This window comes from Xenopus laevis, chromosome 5L (genome assembly GCF_017654675.1).
Source record: "Xenopus laevis strain J_2021 chromosome 5L, Xenopus_laevis_v10.1, whole genome shotgun sequence".
NCBI lineage: Eukaryota > Metazoa > Chordata > Amphibia > Anura > Pipidae > Xenopus > Xenopus laevis.
The window spans coordinates 59619875-59642398 of record NC_054379.1 but is presented as its reverse complement, the minus strand read 5'-3'; the positions used below and the strand labels follow the sequence as shown (position 1 = coordinate 59642398).

Sequence of the window (22524 nt, the reverse complement as noted above, 5' to 3'; positions counted from 1 at the left end):
CTCTTGATAAAGTCTTTAAAATGTGCTTGGGTGCAGAAAATTCAAAAAATATTCAATCCATCAGAAAGGATCCGCACTCACAGTATTTATAGATAAAAAGTGATTTTTATTAGTAGAACTTTAGCCTTACGTTTCGGACCAGCCCATGGCCTTTCTCAAAGTACTAAAATAACAGAGATCATGCTTTAAATCTACATTTTGGCAGGAAAACAGCAGCAATTAGTGACGTGTTAACATTGTCATAATTTATCAACCACCTTATTACATATTATGGTAGATAGTCCAATATAATGCAAACACAATAAAAACAACATTCATTAACAATTCATCAAAATAATTTAAAAACAAGGAACCAAATAGCAATCATAATTGTAACAAATACACAGCTTATAGCTGCTGAATAAATACAAGTAGTTGCTAAGGTGTCAATCTCTGAGCGGATGTTAACTATATAGTTACCAGTCGTAAAATGGCTACTAAGCATTATCAACTGATGCAAATCCAACAGTTTAACCCCTTGTGGTTCTTAAATTTATTGTTCAATATACCTCTCCATATTATTTATTCCAATACTTTTATATTTAATTTAGTGCTAATAACCCTATTCTCTGTGCTGCAACTCTCATACTATATATATTTTTTAGGGGCCCAAGATGTTGTTTTATGGTACTATCATAACTACCCTCTTTATGTTATACCAAAAAACTACTCATCCGTGTTAACTCTTAGTGGGACAAGAAGTCTTAACACCTACTTTCATAAATTCTCAACCCCGTACTGGTATAATACTGAATAGTCAAATATCCCCATCTTCACATATCTAACTAATAAATACAATTATCAGTGAAATAAAAAATAAACCCTTAAATTGTATATTATATGTACACACTATCTCATAGCACGAGTCATACCCAAAAGTGAAAAACGAAACGTCCAAATCAATGTGAAAAAACATTCCCTAGCTAGTGCACACCTCTCAATTTGTATATGCACCCAACCTTTTTTTTTGTATTTTTCATTTGGATATTCATTTATTTTATTATATAAGAAACATGACCAAATTTATACTGAACACGTATGGACCTCAAGTCAGTGATGAAAATGTATAATAAGTGTATAGACACCCATCACCCCTGATCTGAGCAACCACCAAAAAACAATTTTAGTCACAAAAATATCCTGGTGTTGAATGTCCCATTTGCTGGTCATCCATATAGGATGGATCTGTTAGGTTGATGAATGTAGAATCATCATAAATTATCAAAATGTCAGGCTAAAGTTCTGTTTAGAACCACCTATGTTGCTTCAAATTAAATTTCTTTACTTCTAGTCTAAAGGGGTGGCCTCTGGTACGGCGATCCACTTTATGGGTAAAAAGGTCCCCTGCTATTTGTCTGTAATGTCTCTAATGTACTTGTAAAGTGTAATCATGTCCCCTCACAAGTGCCTTTTTTCCAGAAAAAACAACCCCAACCTCATAATTTAAGTCTTCCATCCCTCTAACCAATTTAGTTGCATATCTCTGCACTCTCTCCAGTATCCCTCTTAAAGGGGAAGGAAACCTCCTCGGCACTAACCCCCCACCCCCCCTCCCGTGTATTGCCCCCCCTCCCTCCTCCCCCCTGGCCTACCCCTCCCGCTGGGCAAATGCCCCTAACTTGTTACTTACCCTTCTGCGCAGGTCCAGTCCAGGGAGTTCACAGGCGACATCTTCTTCCACGCGATCTTCTTCCTCCTTTGACCGGCGTTTTGGCGCATGCGCAGTAGGAGCATTTCGCCGGTACGGATCTACTGCGCATGCGCAGTAGATCGTACCGGCGAAACGATCCTACTGCGCATGCGCCGGTCAAAGCAGGAAGAAGATCGCGTGGAAGAAGATGTCGTCTGTGAACTCCCTGGACTGGACCTGCGCAGAAGGGTAAGTAACAAGTTAGGGGCATTTGCCCAGCGGGAGGGGTAGGCCAGGGGGGAGGGGGGGCAATACACGGGAGGGGGGTAGGGGGGTTAGCGCCGACGAGGTTTCCTTCCCCTTTAAGGACTGGAGTCCAAAACTGCACTGCATACTCCAGATGAGGCCTCACCAGGGACCTATAAAGAGGCATAATTATGTTTTCATCCCTTGAGTTAATGCCCTTTTTCATGCAAGACAAAACTTTATTTGCTTTAGTAACCACAGAATGACACTGCCCAGAATTAGACAACTTGTTATCTACAAAAACCCATAGATCCTTCTTATTTAAGGAAACTCCCAACACACTGCCATTTAGTGTATAACTTGCATTTATATTATTTTTGCTAAACCTTGCATTTATCAACATTGAACCTCATTTTCCAGTTTGCTGCCCAGTTTCCCAACTTAGACAAATCATGATCACTATTCCCTAAATGATCACCCACACAATTGCTAGAGATAAATTCAGCATTATTAGTTATTACAAGGTCCAAAAGTGAGTTATTCCTAGTAGGTTCTTGAACGAGCTGGAATAAAAAGTTGTCATTCAGCATATTTACAAACCTACTAGCTTGGCAACCCAATTACCCCAGTCAATGCCTGGATAATTGAAGCCCCCCATAGCAACAACTTGATCCAGCTGTGAAGCCGCTTGTATCTGAGTAGCTGGGCTTCATACTCGACACTTATACAAGGTGGTTTATAACATACATCAATGATAATTCTCTTTGTAATCTTTTGCCCAGTCAAAATCTCTACCCATAGTGCCAGCTACGGTTATTTCTTTAGTGCATGGTGTTAATTCAGGCTTTACATACACCCTTTTTAGTCCCTCTGTCCCTCCTAAAAAGGGTGTAACCATTTAAATTCACAGTCCAGTCACATGTTTCATCCCACCAGATCTCAGTTATACCAATTATATCATAGTTTTTAGAGCATGCAATTAATTCTAGGTCTCCCATTTTACCTGACAAACTCTGTGCATTTGCCAGCATACAGCAGAGGTAACTACATATACTTCTGAAATTTGCATTACTTATTGGAGAATTATATGTTAAGTTAGCATTATTCTGTTTTCCTTGTAACAGAGGGACTTAAACTGTATGCACCCCTCCCTCCTCCCCCATTACCCATTACTAATCCCACATCCCACAGTTATGTCCCATGTGGTCCCCCTTCAAGTCACTGACTAACTGAAAAGCAGGAAGTTGTATTCTGTTCTGTTAAATATTCAGTCACTCCAGCCTTTATACATTAAATTTTAAACATTTTTTATTTTGCACAACCTATTTTCCCAGTTTTTGTTTTTCCACTGAACTGTTCCTTTAAAGCACTGCTAAAGAATTCATCTTCTGCTACTATAGTATGATAGAGAATACAAAGACATTTTGGTATGACGAGTTACAGTCCCATTTAGCAGACATTCCCCAATTATTTTATTTAAAAAAAGATATATATATATATATATATATATATATATATATATATATATATATATAGATATATATATATATAGATATATATATATATATATATATATATATATATATATAGATAGATAGATATATATATATATATATATATATATATATATATATATTTTTTTTTTTTGTAACTTATATTTTTATTAGTTTTTGTCATGAATATACAGAAAGGTAAGGAAAGGTAAGGAATCAATAAAAAAAATAAACAAAGAAAATCATATAGTTATAACGGTTCAGTCAGATTTTCAGCATACATGTTCTTAATGGACAAATGCTGTGTAACAGGTGAGGCATTCCAATCTCTAATGTGGTGTTCATAACTTTACATATTCGATTAGAAATCTCCCTCCAGAAGCTTGCTATTTTGGGACAAGTCCATAATATGTGGCTTAGTGTACCTGTCATAGTGCATCCCCTCCAGCAATTAGGATTCGCCTGTGGGAATATTTTGGCTAGTCTTTCTGGGGTTAGGTACCATTTCATCATGACTTTGGAAATATTTTCCTTTAGCTGGATGCACGTCACCATTTTGCGTGCATTTTTACATGCAATATTCCATTGTTGCATGGACCATTCCTGTCCCAAGATAGTTTCCCAATATTTCTGAAATGGTTCTTCCGACAAGGTGTTCATCAATATGTATAAATGGGAGATCAGACCCTTATAGGGATATGGGCTGCTTAGAATTTTTTCAAAGGGAGTGAGAGCCCTGTTGGTTCGTTTGCACATTGCGACCTCTATGAAGTGTTTGAATTGGTTATAGTCCATTATTTTATTTGTTCCCCACTTGCATTTGTCCAATAGTTTTTCATAGGGATACGGTTTATGGTTTCGGTGGTCTAAGAAATCTATGATTCTAACCAGGTTGTGGTTAGCCCAGTTTGTGGAGAAAGATTTTTGTTGCCCAGGAGTGAAGACAGGATTGGCTATGAGTAATGTCAATGGTGAGGGATGGGCACAGATCTTATATTTTTTTAACACATTGAGCCCAAATAGTCATTGTAAAGCGTATAGGTTTGGGAGTTAAATTCGACAGTTGGACCTTAGACTTATCAGTTAGAGGTGATAAGTTTGAGTCCATTGTGCTTGAAGTAAGGACCATTTTGAGGGTGCATCGGGTTGAAACCATACTAAGGTTTGTCTTAGGTAAGTTGCCTCATAGTATTTGCCAATGTCCGGGACTGCCAAGCCTCCCTGATTCCTGTTGGCCATCATAACTGACCTTGGGATACTGCTTTTGTTGGTGCTCCATATGAAGCAAATTATCTGCTTTTGGATAAATAGTAAGATAGTGACCTGTACCTGTATGGGCAGTGTTTCGAAGAGATATAACAATTTAGGTAATATATTCATTTTTACCGCTGCTATTCTTCCTAGCCAGGAGATATTATGTTTTTACCATTCTTTCATATCTGTTTCAAGTTGTTTCATCAGCGGGATATAGTTTGCCTTGTACAGTTTTTTGTAGGTAGATGTCAGATTTATACCCAAGTATCTAATTTGTGTCGATTGCCATTTATACTTAAATGTGGACCATAGCGCCGCCTTGGAGCATTCTTCCACTGATTTTGACCAGTTTATTTTGTAACCGGATATGTGACCACAGTTCTGTAGAACACTGTGTAGGTTGGGCAATGATAGATGTGGGTTTCTTACAGTCATCATAACATCATCTGCATAGAGGGAGATCTTATAGTCCTCTTTGCCAACTGGGATATCCGTTATGTCAGGAATTTGGCTGCTAAAGGTTCAATGCTCAATGCATATAATAGCGGGGACAAAGGGCATCCCTGTACCATTTTTAATATCTATTGGGTTCCCGGTGTTCCTATTCATTTTCAGGTGGGTTGTTGGGTTTGAGTAGAGCAGGCGTATAGCTTGTAGGAAAGGTCCTTTAAAGCCAAATTGTTGAAGTCGAAACATGTACCCCCAATCTAACCTGTTAAAGTCTTAGCATCTAGTCCTAGGATTGCAGAGGGGATGCTTTGTGTTTGAATTATGTTAATTACATTTATTGTTCTGCGTGTGTTGTCACCTGCTTGCCTGCCATAAACGAAGCCTATTTGATCTGCATCAATTAGGCAAGGGGTATATTTATTTTTTACTGTTCCAGATAGATTCTTACTTTTTTATTTTACTATTTCATGTGTTCTGACTTACACAAGGAATATTAGTTTCAGCAGAAAGAGTTGATAAAAGCCTTACCTCTCTTGTAGAATAAGTTTATTTTCTTTCTTCCAAAAGTCTTTAAAGTCAGTAGTAAATTCGTGCCAGATGCTGAAGAAAGAATTTGGAGAGACCTCTTTCTCGCCAATTTTTGGCTTTACGCAAAAATAGGATGTTGTTTCTAGAAACCTGTAGAAACAAATTTCTTAGTACTTTACTTAATTTACTTAATTTTTTTTTCCACCCGACTACACTAATTCAAGTCGTTTACATTCAAGTTTTCTCTTAATTAGAAACCATTCAAGCTCTGAGTTCATTTGAGGTCTAGAAAAAGCTCACAAAGCTCTAAAATTCAACCTTTGATAAATAACCCCCACCCCCAGTATTAGAAATGCAACACAATAAAACCAAAAGATAAAGAGAATTAAGCTGATTAACTGCACACAAGTGATTTAAAAAAGAAAAAAAAAACCCAATCATAACTATCAGTGCACTGAACTACAGGTATGGAATCCGTTATGCAGAAACTCTATCTAGAAAGTTCCGAATTAAGGAAAGGCTGTCTCCCATAGAATCCATTATAATACATTAATCCAAATTTTTAAAAAGGATTTCCTTTTTCTCTGTAGTAATAAAACAGTACCTTGCACATGATCCAAACTAAGATATAATTAATCCTTATTGGAAGCAAAATAAGCCTATTGAGTGTATTTAATGTTTACATGGATTTCTAGTAGACAAGGTATGAAGATCCAAATTACAAAAATATCCATTATCTGGAAAACACCAGGTTCTAGGCATTCTGGATAACAGGTCCCATACCTGTTTAAGCATTGTAAAGGTCCCAAATTGCTATCTTAAATCTGCCAGTTGGAAATCTCACATCAGAGACATACAAATATTAAGGAAAACATGTTTTGGTCTATGCTTTTTGCAGCTTCTTTCAGTGTAATGGGCAATAACCATGATTTCCACTGAATGAATAAGAATGATAAAGAATATTTATATTTATAATGCATTTCATTTTGGATTTAAACAGTACTCAAGCTTTGGGAGCCCAGGTACTAATATGAACAAGTATTTTAAGAAAAAGGGTAAGGATTGATTTAATAAGATAATACAATGTTTTAGATTAACAAATATGGTATCACCAATTTCCCTTGAAAACATTTGTGGACCTGCACCCTGTTATTTTTCCAACATCTCACACAACCTTTGTTTCTTGAAAGCATGTACAGAACCCATATAGCAGGCTAGTTTAGCTTTATGGACCATATTCTGTTAAAGGAACAGTTCAGTGTGAAAATAAAAACTATGTAAATAGACAGGCTGTGCAAAATAAAAAATGTTTCTAATATAGTTAGTTAGCCATAAATGTAAACTATAAAGGCTGGAGTGAACAGATGTCTAATAAAACAGCCAACTTCCTGCTTTTCAACTCTATAACTCTGAGCTAGTCAGCGACTTGAAGGGGGGGCCACATGGTACATTTCTGTTCAGTGAGTTTGCAATTGATTCTCAGCATTCAGCTCAGATTCAAAAGCAACAGATATGACCCATATGGCCCCCCTCAAGTCTCTGATTGGTTACTGCCTGGTAACCACTTTAACCAGTCAGTGTAAACCAAGAGAGCTGAAAAGCAGGAAGTAGTGTTCTGACTGATATTTTCGACATCAAATCACTCCAGCCTTTATACATTACATTTTTGGCTAACTAACTATATTAGAAACATTTTTTATTTTGCACAGCCTATCTATTTAGCCAGTTATTATTTTTACACTGAACAATTCCTTGAATGGGATGAGAACATGCATGGCACTGGGATTAGAGAACTGCAAAGGAAAATATTAATTAGGGACTGTTTGAAGCAATCATAATAATTTTAGAACAGCAATGTGATGATAGCAACGCTACAGAAATTTTTAAATGTGTAAAGCATGTGAAGTGCTGCAATTCAGTTTATATATAAAGACTATAACATTATACACTTGTAAGATCATTCAAAAATGAACAACAGGTAAAGGTTGGCTGATTTTTGTACCATAGACAGGCCCGGATTTGTGGTAAAGCCACATATACAGGGCCTAGGTCAGCCGCATCTTTGCTACTCACAGGATATGGGGAGCAGAGGATCGGTAAGAAGCGCACAACGGGGGAAGGGGGGCACAGGAGGCAGCTGGCCTTGGGGCGCATATTCTAGAAATCTGGCACCGACCATAGTTGCTGACTTGCAAACAGGTCTTTGCTTTTATTTTCTATTATGCAGCAGATGGTTCAAACTGCATTGATTGGTTGACAACTGCATGGTATGGTCTGTGTTCTAAATCAGCCCCATGATGTGCTGAACTTATGTTCTGCTGCAATAAAGTCTCTTAACCCTTTAAGTGCCAGCAGAATTTCACATTTTGGTTACGCGAAATGCCAGCCATTTTTGAAACATTTGTGCTCTCTCACTTTAGGGGCATTTTCTGAGGGGAAACCTATAGTTTACCAAGGAAAACTATACATTTTTTTTTTTGGGAGAAACTGAGCTTTCTAAATCTGCCTGAGTTTTCATGTATTTCCACCTCTGCAAAAAGATTTATAGCTCTAAATACAAAAATAAATGAAAAATTTCTATTTTTCACAATATATGTATTTATACCAGAAAAATGTTTAATTTTACACATGAAAATCCAACTGATTTGTAAAGCCTCATGTCTCTCGAACATGCCAATACCAGATATGTATAGTTTTAGGGAGATTTATAACTTCTGTACAGCAAAAACTCCCGGCAGTATATTACCAAATCTTGAAAGCAACAAGGCAGAAAACGGCATACTTTAGATTCCAAGACCAAAAAATCCTGAAACATTAGGTTTACCCCAGTAAACCATATATTTTTGAAAAGTACATATGGTAAATATGTCTCTCTACTCCTAACTACCAAACAGCAAAGCTTGTCTGAATGTATCGGTTTTTATAAAAATTTTGAAAAATCACTTCAAAGGATTTATTTTGCTGCTCTGCATATTCCACACTGTATGAGGTACCAAGAAAAAGCACCCTGAATATGATTGCCAGGAGTCCACTGAACAGTTTGATGCCCATTGTGCATGGGTTTACCAAAATATCTGGCATTTAGAGGCTCCAAAATGAAGTTAGTGCATACAAATAGTCCTGTGGGTAACTTCAGCTAATGAAAAATCAACACATTGACTGCATTTTTTGTGGGGTAAAAACACAGAAATGTAGGTTTACCCCCCAAAACCATATATTTTTAGAAAGTACACATTCTACCAAATCTAAAATGGGTACCCATGCCTTTCTGCTCCAAACTACTGAGTCGCAAGGCTTTCTCAAAATTGGCAGTTTTGGTGAAATATCTGAAAATTGCCTCAAAGCTTCAAATTTCCAGCATTATATCGCATGTGTATCACTACATACCAAGAAAAAGCACCCTAAATATGGCTGCCAGGGGTCCTCCAAACAGTTCGGTGCCCATTGTGCATAGGTTTACATAAGTATCTGGCATTTAGAGACCCCAAAATGAAGTTAGCGCATACAAATAGTCCTGTGGGTAACCAGCTAATGAAAAATCAACACATTGACTGCATTTTTTGTGGGGTAAAAACACAGAAATTTGCCACTATCCTGGCTACAGGAGATAAAAATGGTAAACTCCTGGCATTGCTCTCCCGGGACTTATCTCCTCAAACTTCTATACCTGCGATTCGTGACACTTTGGATGTTATAATAACTGACCCCTTGGGAATTAACCAGGTGTTGACGCAGTACTATTCCTCCTTATACACTTCCAGGATGGCCCTTACGCTAGAACAACTAGAGGACTACTTGGAAGAAATCCCACTCCCCCGCTTGGATCGTACTGACAGGGACTCTCTGGACGCCCTCATTACAGAATCGGAATTAGTGGAAGCTCTTTCTTCGCTTGCCCCTGGGAAAACGCCTGGTTTAGATGGTCTCCCGACTGACTTTTATACCAAGCATGCTAAACATTTATCTCCACTGTTAACCTCTTTGTTTAACAATGTACTAGAGGGGGCGGGCCTGCCTGAGTCCATGAGCGAAACATTGATAACTTTAATTCTAAAACCTGACAAGGACCCACTGAATTGCGCCTCTTACAGGCCGATATCGCTAATTAACGTTGACGCCAAGATTTTAGCAAAAATAATGGCCCGTAGGCTCAACCAATATATTACAAAATTGATATCCCCTGATCAAACGGGTTTTGTACCGGGCCGCACCACAGACATTAATGTCAGGCGTGTTTTCACAAATATAGCAGTCCAACATGACAACTCGGGGCATAGAGTGTTAGCCGCTCTTGACAACGAGAAGGCTTTCGACTCTATTGAGTGGAGCTTTCTCAGGGTCACCATGGCAAAAATGGGTATAGGACCCAATTTCAGAAAGTGGGTTGATGCCTTATATCATGCTCCTAAAGCCCGTATAAAAACCAATCACAACGTATCTGCATCGGTTTCGCTCGGTAGTGGTACAAGGCAGGGTTGCCCCCTCTCCCCACTACTCTTTGCACTGGCAATGGAGCCCTTGGCTTGGTTACTAAAAACTACGGTGGGTGTCAAGGGGCTGAGACTGGGCCCTATCACTGAAACAGTGGCGATGTATGCGGATGACACCATCCTATTTCTAGAGAACCCTTATGAAGCCCTTACGTCTGCCCTAACGGTGATAGACCGGCATACCGCATACTCCGGATTGAAAATAAACTGGGCAAAATCAGTTATCTTTCCCATAGACTCCTTCCGAGTTGATCACCAGAGAGTGCAAGTGAGACTACAATGGGTTGATACATTTAAATATTTGGGGGTGCACATACATCGCCAATTGGATAAATTTATTGAGTTGAACTTAACCCCCCTACTGCTAACACTGGAAAACAAATCCAAAGTTTGGAACGCTCTCCCCTTAACTCTATTAGGTAGGGTGAATCTATTTAAAATGGTCATGCTCCCAAAGTTCACATACCTTTTTCGGCAGGCCCCTGTAGTAATTCCTAAGAGCTTCTTTCGCAAATTGACCTCCTTAACTACTTCCTTGTACTGGGCAGCAGCGACTCCTAGAATCGCAATGCACTCTTTGCAACTCCCAGTGGCCTCGGGAGGACTGGCAGCACCCAACCTATATTTCTACTACCTTGCCACCAAACTGGTTACTGCCTGGTGGTGGATAGTCCCCTCCACTCAAAACGCCACTACTAATCTAGAAGCCCAAATAGCTGGCTCTTATGAAGCTCTTAAAAATATGTTGTACCGGGGCACCAAAGACTACGAGTCTCCCACTCCACTAATGACAGCCACGGTCAGAACTTGGAAAATTGCCTTACAACTTTGTCCGAAGCATGAAAATCAATTCTCACCTAACCAGCCTCTTTGGTTTAACCCCCAACTCCCACAATTACGGACTATACCGGACCCTACAATCTGGGCCCGGTATAACATAAAATACCTAGGGCAAGTCATGGCACAGGGCGAATTGCTTACTTTTGACGAGTTGAAACTTACTTTCAGTATGCCTAATAAGATGTTTTTCCGTTTTTTGCAACTGCGCCAGGCCATTACTACACAGTTCGGACCAGTCCGCCCAGACACTTCACCCCAAAAACTGGAGGTCCTGGCATTTACTCCAGATCTTGCCAAGCCAGTCTCCCAATTTTATGCTCTTTTGAATACCCCTAAGGACCCTATACTAAGTAACTTATACCACAAATGGCTACAGGATGTTCCGCAGCTCACCACTGATATGTGGAAAACTATTCTGGAATCGCATAGTTCAAAACTTGTTAGCTCTAAAGATAAAATGATTCAGTTTCGGTTCCTTCATAGGTCCTATTTGACGCCCCATAGGCTCCATGTCATACACCCTAATGTACCAGACGTTTGTCCTAAATGCTCTCACTCCCCAGCGAATTTCATACATATGGTGTGGCTTTGCCCAAAAATAAGGAGATTTTGGGGAAAAGTGATAGAGGAAATAGGTCTTGTCCTAGCGCTTATTGTCCCTTTCAACCCTGAAACGGTTCTGTTAAACCAAGTTGAGGACACTACCCCTGCCACTGCAGAGCAGACTCTCCTTAATTTCCTGTTTATACAGGCAAAACGACTCATTGCTATGAGGTGGAAATCGGCTCTCCCCCCTCAAAAACTCCATTGGATACAGATGGTCAATGATGCTGTCCCTCCGTACCAACTATTATATTTGCAGAGAGGTTGCCCAAACAAATTTAAGAAAATCTGGTCACCCTGGATCTCTGAGCACCTGCCTGCTCTAGACTGTCATTTAACTAATCCCCAGGGAACCCACAACCCCCTTTCCCCTTGATTTACCCCCCCCCCCCCCAAGTTAGCCAGGGAAGTAATGGTGGAATAATATCTTCAACAATGCTGATGGGTATTACGTTCTTTTATTTGTTTGTAGGATAGTTGACATCCAGGTATTCTGACGTTTTCCATTCTATGCAAAGGCTTATGATTCAATTTGTGTCCATGGTATATTTCTGACATATGCGTTGAACTAGCTATTCTTTGTCATATTTGCATACTAGATAACGAATGGACGTTGTAAAATCTGATGCACTTGTGATGTGGATGTATGTTTGTTTGAAAAGCAATAAAAAAAGAAATTTGAAAAAAAAAAACACAGAAATTTATGTTTATCCCCCAAAACCATATATTTTTGGAAAGTACACATTCTACCGAATCTAAAATGGGTACCCATGCCTTTCTGCTCCAAACTACTGAGTCGCAAGGCTTTCTCAAAATTGGCGGTTTTGGTGAAACATCTGAAAATTGTCTCAAAGCTTCAACTTTCCAGCATCGTAATGTCCATGTATCATTACCAGCATAAAGCATCCTAAATAGGAGCATGGGGGTCTACTAAACAATTTGATGTGCAAAATGCATAGATTTACCAAACTAGGTGGCATACAGAGACCCCCAAGTACAAATAGTGCATATGAATTTTCATGTATGTCACTCTGGCTACCTCAATTTAAGCACCTGGTATGTGTATTATGTGACATAAGACCCCCTAACAGTACAGAGACCCTAGAAAACCATATATTTTCAGAAAGTACACATTCTGACAAATCCAATATGGGTAAATATGTGTTTCTACTGCAAATTGCCAAACTGTAAAGCAATGCTGAACGTAATGGTTTTTATCAAATTTCTGAAAATCGTCACAAAGCTTGAATTTTACCCAATTATATGCCCCACATTTCGTAACATATCAGCATAAAACATCCTAAATATGAACGCCAGGGGTCTACTCAACACTTTGATGCCCAATATGCATGGATATACCAAACTATGTGGCACACGGAGACGCTCAAATGGATATATAGTAGATAAAATTTACAAGGCAAAACAAAATAAGACAGAAAAGAGTGAAACGCAAATAAATTCAATAAAACCACAAAAATCAACGTTTTTTTTCCAGACTAGTGTAATCGGCTGTCAGAAGCACAGTTTGAATATTTTAGCTGGGCCAAATAGGTTATACGGACAGAAACAAGTGAACACAACATATGCAGAGCTGAAAATGCAATAAAATTGCTAAAAATTCAATAAAATGGCTAAAAATGTACCAAAATTCCCAAAATTGCAGTATAATCACCAAAATAACATACAAAAGGTATTGCACAGTGCGGTTAGCGAATACGCTATTCGTAATGGTAATAAAACATTTTTTTCAGACAAAAAAGACGATGCGATAAGAAAAAAAAAAAGGCACAAAGCCATGTATGTGCGTGTGCACAATTGGTAAATCACATGTTATGTGCAAGTGTGTGCACATGTGTGTGAGTGCAGTGAGTGTGAGTGACCCCACCTGATCCCCAAAAATGTATGTGTAAGTGTGAATCTAAGTGTGTATTACTGTAATAAGTGTGTGTTGGTGTGTTTGTAATTGCTGCACTAACCTGAAGAGTGTTGCACACGATGTGGAGGGGCCCCAGGAAGAGCTCTGCGAGGATCTCCCTGTTCCTGTGCTGTGGGGGCGGAGCTTGACGGCGCAGTGCAGGCTGCAGCAGCAGGACACGTAAGTAACGCGTGCCTGCTACTGCTTTGGGGCCCCTGGGCGCGCCCCAGGGGCCACTCAATCCCTTGCTCTGCTCGTTGCCTAGGTGCAGGGGATCGTGTAGGAACGGAGCGAGCGGCTCTAACAGCCGCTCCTCCGCTCTCAAACCCGGAAGTGCTGCAGAACGTAGAATCTACGATCTGTGGCACTTTGGTCCTTTGATCCACAGAACATAGATTCTACGATCTGTGGCACTTAAAGGGTTAAATAACATGGTTCATCATAAACCAAAACAAAGGAATTTAAACAAATCCTCAAACTAAATTTTCTACTTGAATCCATTTTTAAGTGGTCTTTACAAAGATATTTAGCATATTTGCTAATTTCACTCACCTTGAATGAACTTCTGTCAGGATTTTTTCAGTGTCCTCCAGTTCAATTTTGGCTGAAATGTACAACAAAGACATTAGAATTGGACAGAAGAAATCATTTCCCTAAACTTCAGAGAAATAATGTAAAAGCTAGAGAAAAAAAGCAGAGAAATAGAACTAGGTGAAAAGTTGAGGGTGAGGACTTCCAAGGTAAATTTCTCAGATATTACCTGTGCCACAAGCAATGTTAAGAAGACAGCAGGAGCTTAAAGGACAAGGAAAGGCAAACAAATAAAATCCCATTTTTAATTTCTTTAATGAAAAAGAAACCTATCTCCAATATACTTTAATTAAAAAATGTGTACCGTTTTTATAAGAAACCTGACTGTATGAAGTGAAATTCTCCCTTCATTTACTGCTGTGGATAGGAATTGTCAGATGATCCCTAACTGCTGAGCAGGGAAACAATCATACTTATTAACAGCAGGGGGAGCCCCCGCCTTACTTACCAGCCATGCAGAATTCAAGCAGCTTTGTTTATGACGATCCCTAAGCAGCCCAGACCACACTGAGCATGTGCAGGGTCAGGCAAAGATGTTTAACAAAGTTACAAGATGACAGCCCCCTGTGGCCAACTTTGAAAGCATAAATCATTTGTTTGATTAGGCTTTGTGGTGCAGTAAGTTTAGTTTAGTATACAAAATACAGCATTTCTAGCCTTATTCTATTTTAGACTTTCCTTGTCCTTTAAGGAGATTAATGCATGGCTGAGAGCTTGGTGTAGGGAGGATGGCTTTTGGTTTTTGGAGAACTGGGCTGATTTCTCAATCAGCCACATGCTCTTTGCCAGAGATAGGCTGCACCTCAATGATGATGGTGCAGTTACTTTGGGGGAGAAGATGACTAGAGGCTTGGAGGAACTAGGCGCAGTAAAGGATTTTGTGAAAGGTAGGATGAATGAGGTATTCATAGGTTGGGAAAATGGGGGAGGAGATTTGGTTGGGGGTACTGTTAAGGACAGGGAGGATCACATGTTGTATTTACAAAATTCGCATGTTGGTTCCAGTATTAAATGTATGTTTTCAAATACAAGGAGTCTGACTGGTAAAATGGGAAAGCTGGAGGTGCTGGCACTGGAGGGAAAATATGATGTGATTGGTGTTGCCAAAACATTGCTGAATGATCAGGTAATATCAGTGACTATACTTTGTTTCAAAGGGTCAGAGGCAATAGAAAAGGAGAAGGGCTATGTCTGTTTGTTAAGCAGGATTTAAAAGCTTATATAAAGGAGGAGGTAATGTTAGATAAATGAGGGAGCTGAAGCCTTATGGGTGGAGCTCTTCACTGATTGTAAAGAGTCCAGCAAATTTAAAAAATATAAAAAATAGTGACCATAATTTCAGGTCTGGTGCAAAAAACATATATACACTTGGGCAACAAAAAACATGAATTCTGCTAAAACACAAAACAGCAATGTAGTATCTCATATCCCATATCTGAGGGAGTTAAAGAATTAACAGTGACTCTGGGCAGTGTACTCTATAAACACAGATGGCAAAACAATGGCTATCCTGTCGTAAAAGGTGATTGCCTTCATATCTATCTCCTAAAACTGTGTAAATGAGGAACAGCTATCACGGACAAAGAGAGGAGTCCATAGACCCGGCCTCAGGTGAGGAAACAACAAAGGCAATGAATGGCATGGGAGGATCCCAACAACAAAGGATGAAAGTATATGTTATTTACACTCTCCGGGTGTAAACAGGTTTCAGACTTTGGGAACAAATGTCAGATATGGAAGTCAATGTCTGTGCAACACTGCCACCCACAGGACATCTTAAACATCATTAGTTGATCTACACTGCCATCTACAGGACACTACTAACTTGGAGGTTTCCATGGCTCATCATATGACATCGACTTGATTGGCTGGGACTGTCTTTTGGGTGTGGCTATCCTGGGAAAAGTATAGTATGCTTGTTTGAATGGTCTTCCTTATGTGTATATAAAGAGCATTGTAAATACCTTGTTAGTTAGGTCGCTTTCCACTCCCTCCATTGCATCTTTCCATATCCCTTTCTACCTCCCTCCATGTTAGTTAGATCCTTTTTATGTTATACCTTTTAGTTCCTTTGTAAATAAATACCACTTATTTAAAGATCAGTCTGTCTCAAGTCATTAGCCTAGCACCCCAAAATAGAGCAGATCTAACAAGCAATAATTGTCATTTATGGTGATATGAAATCATTAATGTTCTCAACTTATTCCCTTAAGAATGTAAAGTAGAAGCAGCAAGAATCACCCTATGTTTAACATACTGTATACATAAAGATGTTAATAGGAATGAAGAGAAAGACATTTAAAAACTACAAGTCTCTGGGGATGGAAGCTGTATTTAATGAATATCAAAGCTATAATAAACGTTGTAAAAAGCAATCAGGAAGGCAAAGATAGGAAATGAAGAGTGCATTTCAGCAAAGGCGAAGCCCAAAAAAAGTTTTTTATGTATATTAATAGTAAAAAGATGTGCTAAATCAGTTCTTTTATTCATTGTATACAATAGAGGATTCTGAGTTCCCAGACAAACCCCATAACTGCATTGTTGACTCAGCTAAATCTAGTCAGTAGCTGACTCAGGATAGGTTTCATAAAGCCAGATGAAATTCACCCTTGGGTTCTAAAAGAGCTTAGTTCAGTTTTAGACGGGCCTCTGTTATTTTCTCGGACTAGTTTTCATCTGGTATGGTACCTATGGATTGGAGGAAAGCTTAAGACATTCCTATATTTAAAAAGGATTTTCAATCTCTGCCTGGCAATTATAGGCCTGTAAATTTGACATCTGTTGTGGGCAAATTAGTTGAAGGCTTGTTAAGGGAACACATTCAAAATGTTGTCCTAGTGAAAGGCATTATGAACAGTGATCAGCATAACTTTATAAAGGATAGGTCATGTCAGACAAATTTGACTGCTTTTTATGATGTAAGTAAGATGAGGTAAGTAAGATGCTGGTCTGCGGGGGAGCAGTAGATGTGACCTAGTTAGCATGGATAGGAAACTGGCTACAGGATAGGGTACATAGGGTAGTTGTTAATGGTAAATTCTCTACTTGGAGTAAGGTTCTTAGAGGGCTCGACCAGAGATCTGTGTTGGATCCCCTTTTGTTTATTTGTTCATTAATGACTTGGTGGAGGGTATTGCAAGTAATGTATCGGTGTTTGCAGATGATACAAAACTATGCAGCCTAATTAATTTTATCCAGGATGCGGCATCTTTGCAGCAGGATCTTGACAAACTGGCAACCTGGGCGGCTAGGTGGCAGATAAGATTAGATAATGATAAATGTAAAATAAAGGTAAAATGCACCTGGGATGTAAAAATATGCAAGCCACTTATACCTTTAATGGGTCTGTACTAGGCAAGTCTATAATGAAAAAGGACCTTGGAGTCCTTGTAGATAATATACTTGGCTAAAGCAAGCAATGCCAGTCAAGGGAAAACAAGGTCTTGAGCTGTATTAAAAGGGGCATAGATTTGCAGGAGGAGGGGGTTATTCTTCCAGTGTAAAAAGCACTGGTAAAGTCACATCTAGAATATGCCATGCAGTTTTGGTCTCCAGCTCTCAAACGGGACATTATTGAATTAGAGAGGGTCCAGAGAAGAGCAACTAAGCGGATTAACGGTATGGAAAATCTTAGCTATGAGGAAAGAGTGGCCAAGTTGGGGTTATTGGAGAAGAGGCACCTAAGGGGGAATATGATAACTACATATAAGGGGATAGTACAATAACCTCTCTAATGCTTTATTTGCCAGTAGGTCCAGTAGGTTACCAGTAGGGCATCCTTTCCAATCAGAAGAAAGGAGGTGTCGTCTAAATATTTGGAAGATAATTTTTACAGTGAGCACTGTGAAGATGTGGAATTCTCTACCTATATCAGTCATACTGGGTGATGTATTAGATAGCTTTAAGAAAGGGTTGAATGGCTTTTTAGCAAGTGAGGGAATACAGGGTTATGAAAGATAGCTTATAGTACAAGCTGACCCAGGGACTGTTCTTATCACCTGCCATCTTGTAGTCAGGAAGGATTTTTTACCCCTCTGAGGCAAACTGGAGAGTCTTCAAAGGGGTTTTTGACTTCCTCTGGATCAACTAGCAGTTAGGCAGGTTTTATAGACTTAAAAGGTTGAACTTGGACATATTTCTTTTTTTCAACCTAACTTACTAACTAACTCAGGAGTGCCCATACTTTACTAATGCGAGGTCTACTTTTAGTGATGTTGTTCCATTATGATCTATATCCACAAAAGCACTTTTAGCATTCTGTTCCATGGAAAATATTTATATATGATTTATGAGAAAATGTATATTGCATTATTTAACAAACAGCTATTTCTTATGTAACCTTAACATAATAAATATCTGAATGAAAAGCATGAAATAGGAGGGTAATATAGACAAGCTGTTTGTTGACAGTGTCTTGAGATCTACTGATCACCAGTTAAAAGGTCTACCGGTAGATCCCGATCTACCTTTTGGACACCCCTGAACTAACTGATATCTTGTCAATATGAAAACTACATCTTTTTGCTTAAATTGATCAAATAATATATGTCCATTATAAAACATTCCAAAGTATTCTGGCCAGTGGCTATAAACTATTTATTGTACAGTAATTGGATCTGGGAATGACAAATAATGTATAGTTGGTTTTTGCTAAGGTTTCATTCCACAAACCTGACTTCTTAAAATTAAGTGGAAACATTTGTAAAAGGACAGAAATTTAGCAGAGTTGGGTGACCTTGCATCAGCTGGAAAGCCTTACTGTTAAATAAAGCATTAGAGAGATCATTATATGACCCCCTTTTATATTTATACACACAGTGCTCTATACAGTGGGAAAAATGACCCCTTCCTGCCCTGAATCAATGCCCCTTTAAATACAGCTCAAGACATTATTTGCCCTTGATGCTGCTGACTGGCATTGCTTGCTACAGGCAAGTTTATCTACAAGGACTCCAAGGTCCTTTTCCATTATGGATTTGCGAAGTGCAGTCCAATTAAGGGTATAAGTGGCTTGGATATTTTTACATCTTAGGTGCATAACTTTGCATTTATCAAAATTAAATCTCATTTGCCACTTGCCGCCCAGATTGCCAGTTTGCAAAGATCCTGTTGCAAGAATGCTGCATCCTGTAGTTAATTGGGCTGGATAGTTTTGCGTCATCTGCAAACACTGATACATTATTTACAACACCCTCCCCTAAGTAATTAATGAACATGTTAAATAAAAGTGGACCCAGTACTGAGCCCTGAGGGACCCCACTAAGAACCTTACTCCAAGTAGAGAATGTACCATTAATAACCACCCTCTGTACCTTATCCTGTAGCCAGTTTCCAATCTATGTGCAAACGACTTCATTAAGCCCAACAGACCTTAGTTTAGAAAGCAGTACTTTGTGGGGCACGGTATCAAACACTTAGGCAAAATCTGGAAAAAAAATGAATTTTTCCTTTTCTGTATCTGTTACAACCATTCTGGTACCATTATTTAAAGAAACACTCTCAACCCGCATTTTTTTACTATTAATATACCTGAAAAACTTTTTGGGTTTAGTCTTAACCTCAGGTGCAATGCGCTCCTCATTTACTTTCCCTTCCGGATTGCTGTTTTACAACATTTATTAGTGTTTTTATATATTAAATGCAGCTTCTTTCCCTACAGTACTTTTTAATGCCTCTTTTCTTTCCTATCAACTTCTTTATTTCTATATTAAGTCACATAGGGTGATTCTTGTGCTTCTACATTTATTCCTTAAATAAATTGAGAACAGTAACGATTTAATGTTTTAAATAACAACCATTTCTGTTCTGTGTTTTTAACTGAAAACATAATGCCCCAATCTATGTTCTGAATGGCAGCCCTCAAGCACTAAAATGAGCTTTTCTGAAATTCATGGTTTTTGTTGCCCCAGTGTATATTTGTTTTTTGCACCAGACATTAAATGTTATAACATTATGGTCACTATTACTCAGGGGTTTAATTACTTGCACATACTCCTACAATTAATTTGCTGGACTTATTACAATTGGTGAAGAGCTTCACCCATAAGACTTCAGCCCCCCTCATTTTCTAACATCACCTCCTCCTTTATATTAGCTTTTAAATCCTGCCTAACAGACATACCGCTCCTGCTTTTCTATTGCCTCTGCCCTCCGAAGCAAAGTATAGCCGCCAATATTAACTGCCTAGTCATGTGACTTATTTAGCCATGTTTCGGCCACACTAATCACATAATTTTCCCTCAAGCACCAGCACCTCCAGCTTTCCCATTTTACCAGTCAGACTCCTTGCACTTGCAAACATACATTTAATACTGGTACCATATTGAACATATGACCCGTGGTCCTCTCTATCCTTAACAGTACCCCCAACCAATTCTCCTCCCCATTCTCCCATCCTTTGCCTGCTACCTCTGCTAACCTGTCTTTCACAGAATCCTTTACTGAACCCTCCCCCGCCCACACCTAGTTTAAAATCCCCTCTAGCCATCTTCTCCCCCAAAACAGCTGCAACATCATCATTGAGCTTGACGAGCACTCCATTCACCCGTTGAATTAAAAGAAGTATTTATTTTCAATATATTAAATGCATCCATTCATTGACGTGTTTCGTATCCACTGATCCAAAGTCATAGGTCCTTACAGCAGATTACCCTATCCACCTTTCTTATAATTTAATCCCCTATAACTAATACCTTCCTTTCCTTCCTTGCACTCGCCCCACCACCTGTATTAGAGCCACTGCCTCCCAGGGTGCTCTGAGAGTCAATGGAGTAGGAGATGATAGGGAGCCTTACCAAACCACACTTTATTGCCAAGTCTGCATTAAAAACATTAACAGGTATCTATATTGAGCAGGGCCGGAACTAGGGGTAGGCAGAATAGGCACGTGCCTAGGGCGCAAAGCTGAGGGGGCGCCAGGCACGTACCTGCTCTGTCGCCTACCCCATGTCCGGTCCTGTGTCTCCCTGGCTGCCGCTATTAATTTCTGTTCAGCTGCGGTTGCGCATGCACGCTGGCACGTAGATTCACGCATGCGTGCCGGCGCATAGATTCGCGCATGTGCTCTGGCGTGTAGATTTGCGCATGCGCTCTAGCGCTTAGATTCGCGCATGCGCGATTGAGCCCACACTAAGCCGGCGCCGTGGCCGGCCAGGTTGCCTAGGCCGCCTGGCCCGGCTCTGATCTTGAGGCCCTCAACTAAACTATCACGTGTCTAGTCACCTGACGTTTTTCATGCCTCATTCTGGCACTTCATCAGAGGTATGCTCTGAGAGTCAGCCTGCTCCATACATGACAGTTCAAAACTGTCCTCCCCAGCATCTTCAGCCAAAATGGTGAATCTGTTGCTTAGAATTTATTTTACCTTTACTTATAAACTCTTCCATGTTATTCTTGAAAGGCTGTAGATGTTCTTCTAATGATTTCTTATACACTTTATCAGCTTCTGTCTCGCAAGCTGAAACAAAAATATTTGTTTAAGTAAACAGCACTACTGTAAATCATAGGTGGAAAAAATGTGCCCCTGCTTTCCACATAAACCAATCAGATCGGAGCCCTCCCCCTGTCCTGGCGCCGTGTTTGCAAAATATCGGCAACATGGGGGCTTTTTTTTTATCCTGGGAAGAACAGTTACAGCATAGTGGAAATGAGATTCTATAACAAGGTAGAGCAGTGTATAATGCTATTGCTAAACACCTTAAATGCAATTTAATAACGGGATTTGTTATACTCACTGGTAACTCCCTCTCTCTGAGTCAGGACAGTAGGGTTAATGCGCTGTTCTTTTTAGGAGGCAGGATGGCTTAAAATGTGACAGGAGGGCCGGGACACGCCCTCCTGTTCCTCCCTCTCAGAGCCTTGACCCCTCCTCCATCAGTTTTCACTAGCACAGCCAAGAAGGAAGATTGAAGTTAAGAATGAAGGGTGGGGCTCCATGTGCTGCCGTGACGGGACTCCGAGAAAGAGATTTACCGGCGAGTATAACAAATCCCGTTTTCTCAGATCATCCCTAGGCAGCACAGGACAGCAGGGTAGGTCCCAGAGCAGAATGAAGGGAGGGAATATAAGGAGAACACTAACATGGCAGTTGAGAAACTAGTGTATTGCGGCTTGTAGCACCTTTCGGCCAAATGAAGCGTCCACTGAAGCGAAAACCTGGAACTGGTAAAACTTTGAAAAGGTGTGCAGCCATGACCATGTGGCTGCTTTACATCCTCTAGACAACCTTGTCCTTGTGGAAGATACAAAATGGGGCTTTGTATCCCAGAGACCCAATCTCTGAGACCCTCATGGCCAAGGATATTGCCTCCAAGAAGGCCACCTTCCATGTCAGTAGGTGCAGGTCAATGGTATCTAGGAGTTAAAATTGTGGTGTCTGCAGAACTTGGAGGATGAAATTGAGGTCCCAAGGCAGAAGGGGATGACAGAAGGCTGGTTTGATGTGTA

General features: G+C 39.7%; 1 protein-coding gene across 1 annotated transcript in view; it reads right to left on the bottom strand.

Annotated features, from left to right (window-relative positions):
• fmn2.L (formin 2 L homeolog) overlaps positions 1–22524 on the bottom strand; it is a 98762-nt gene that overhangs the window by 2989 nt on the left and 73249 nt on the right. Inside the window, exons 15-17 of the mRNA XM_018263128.2 lie at positions 21443–21535; positions 14041–14092; positions 5641–5790 (exon numbers count right to left, since the gene is read on the bottom strand). Of these exons, the coding sequence (XP_018118617.1) occupies positions 5641–5790; positions 14041–14092; positions 21443–21535 (295 nt within the window). The remainder of the gene's footprint in view (positions 1–5640; positions 5791–14040; positions 14093–21442; positions 21536–22524) is intronic.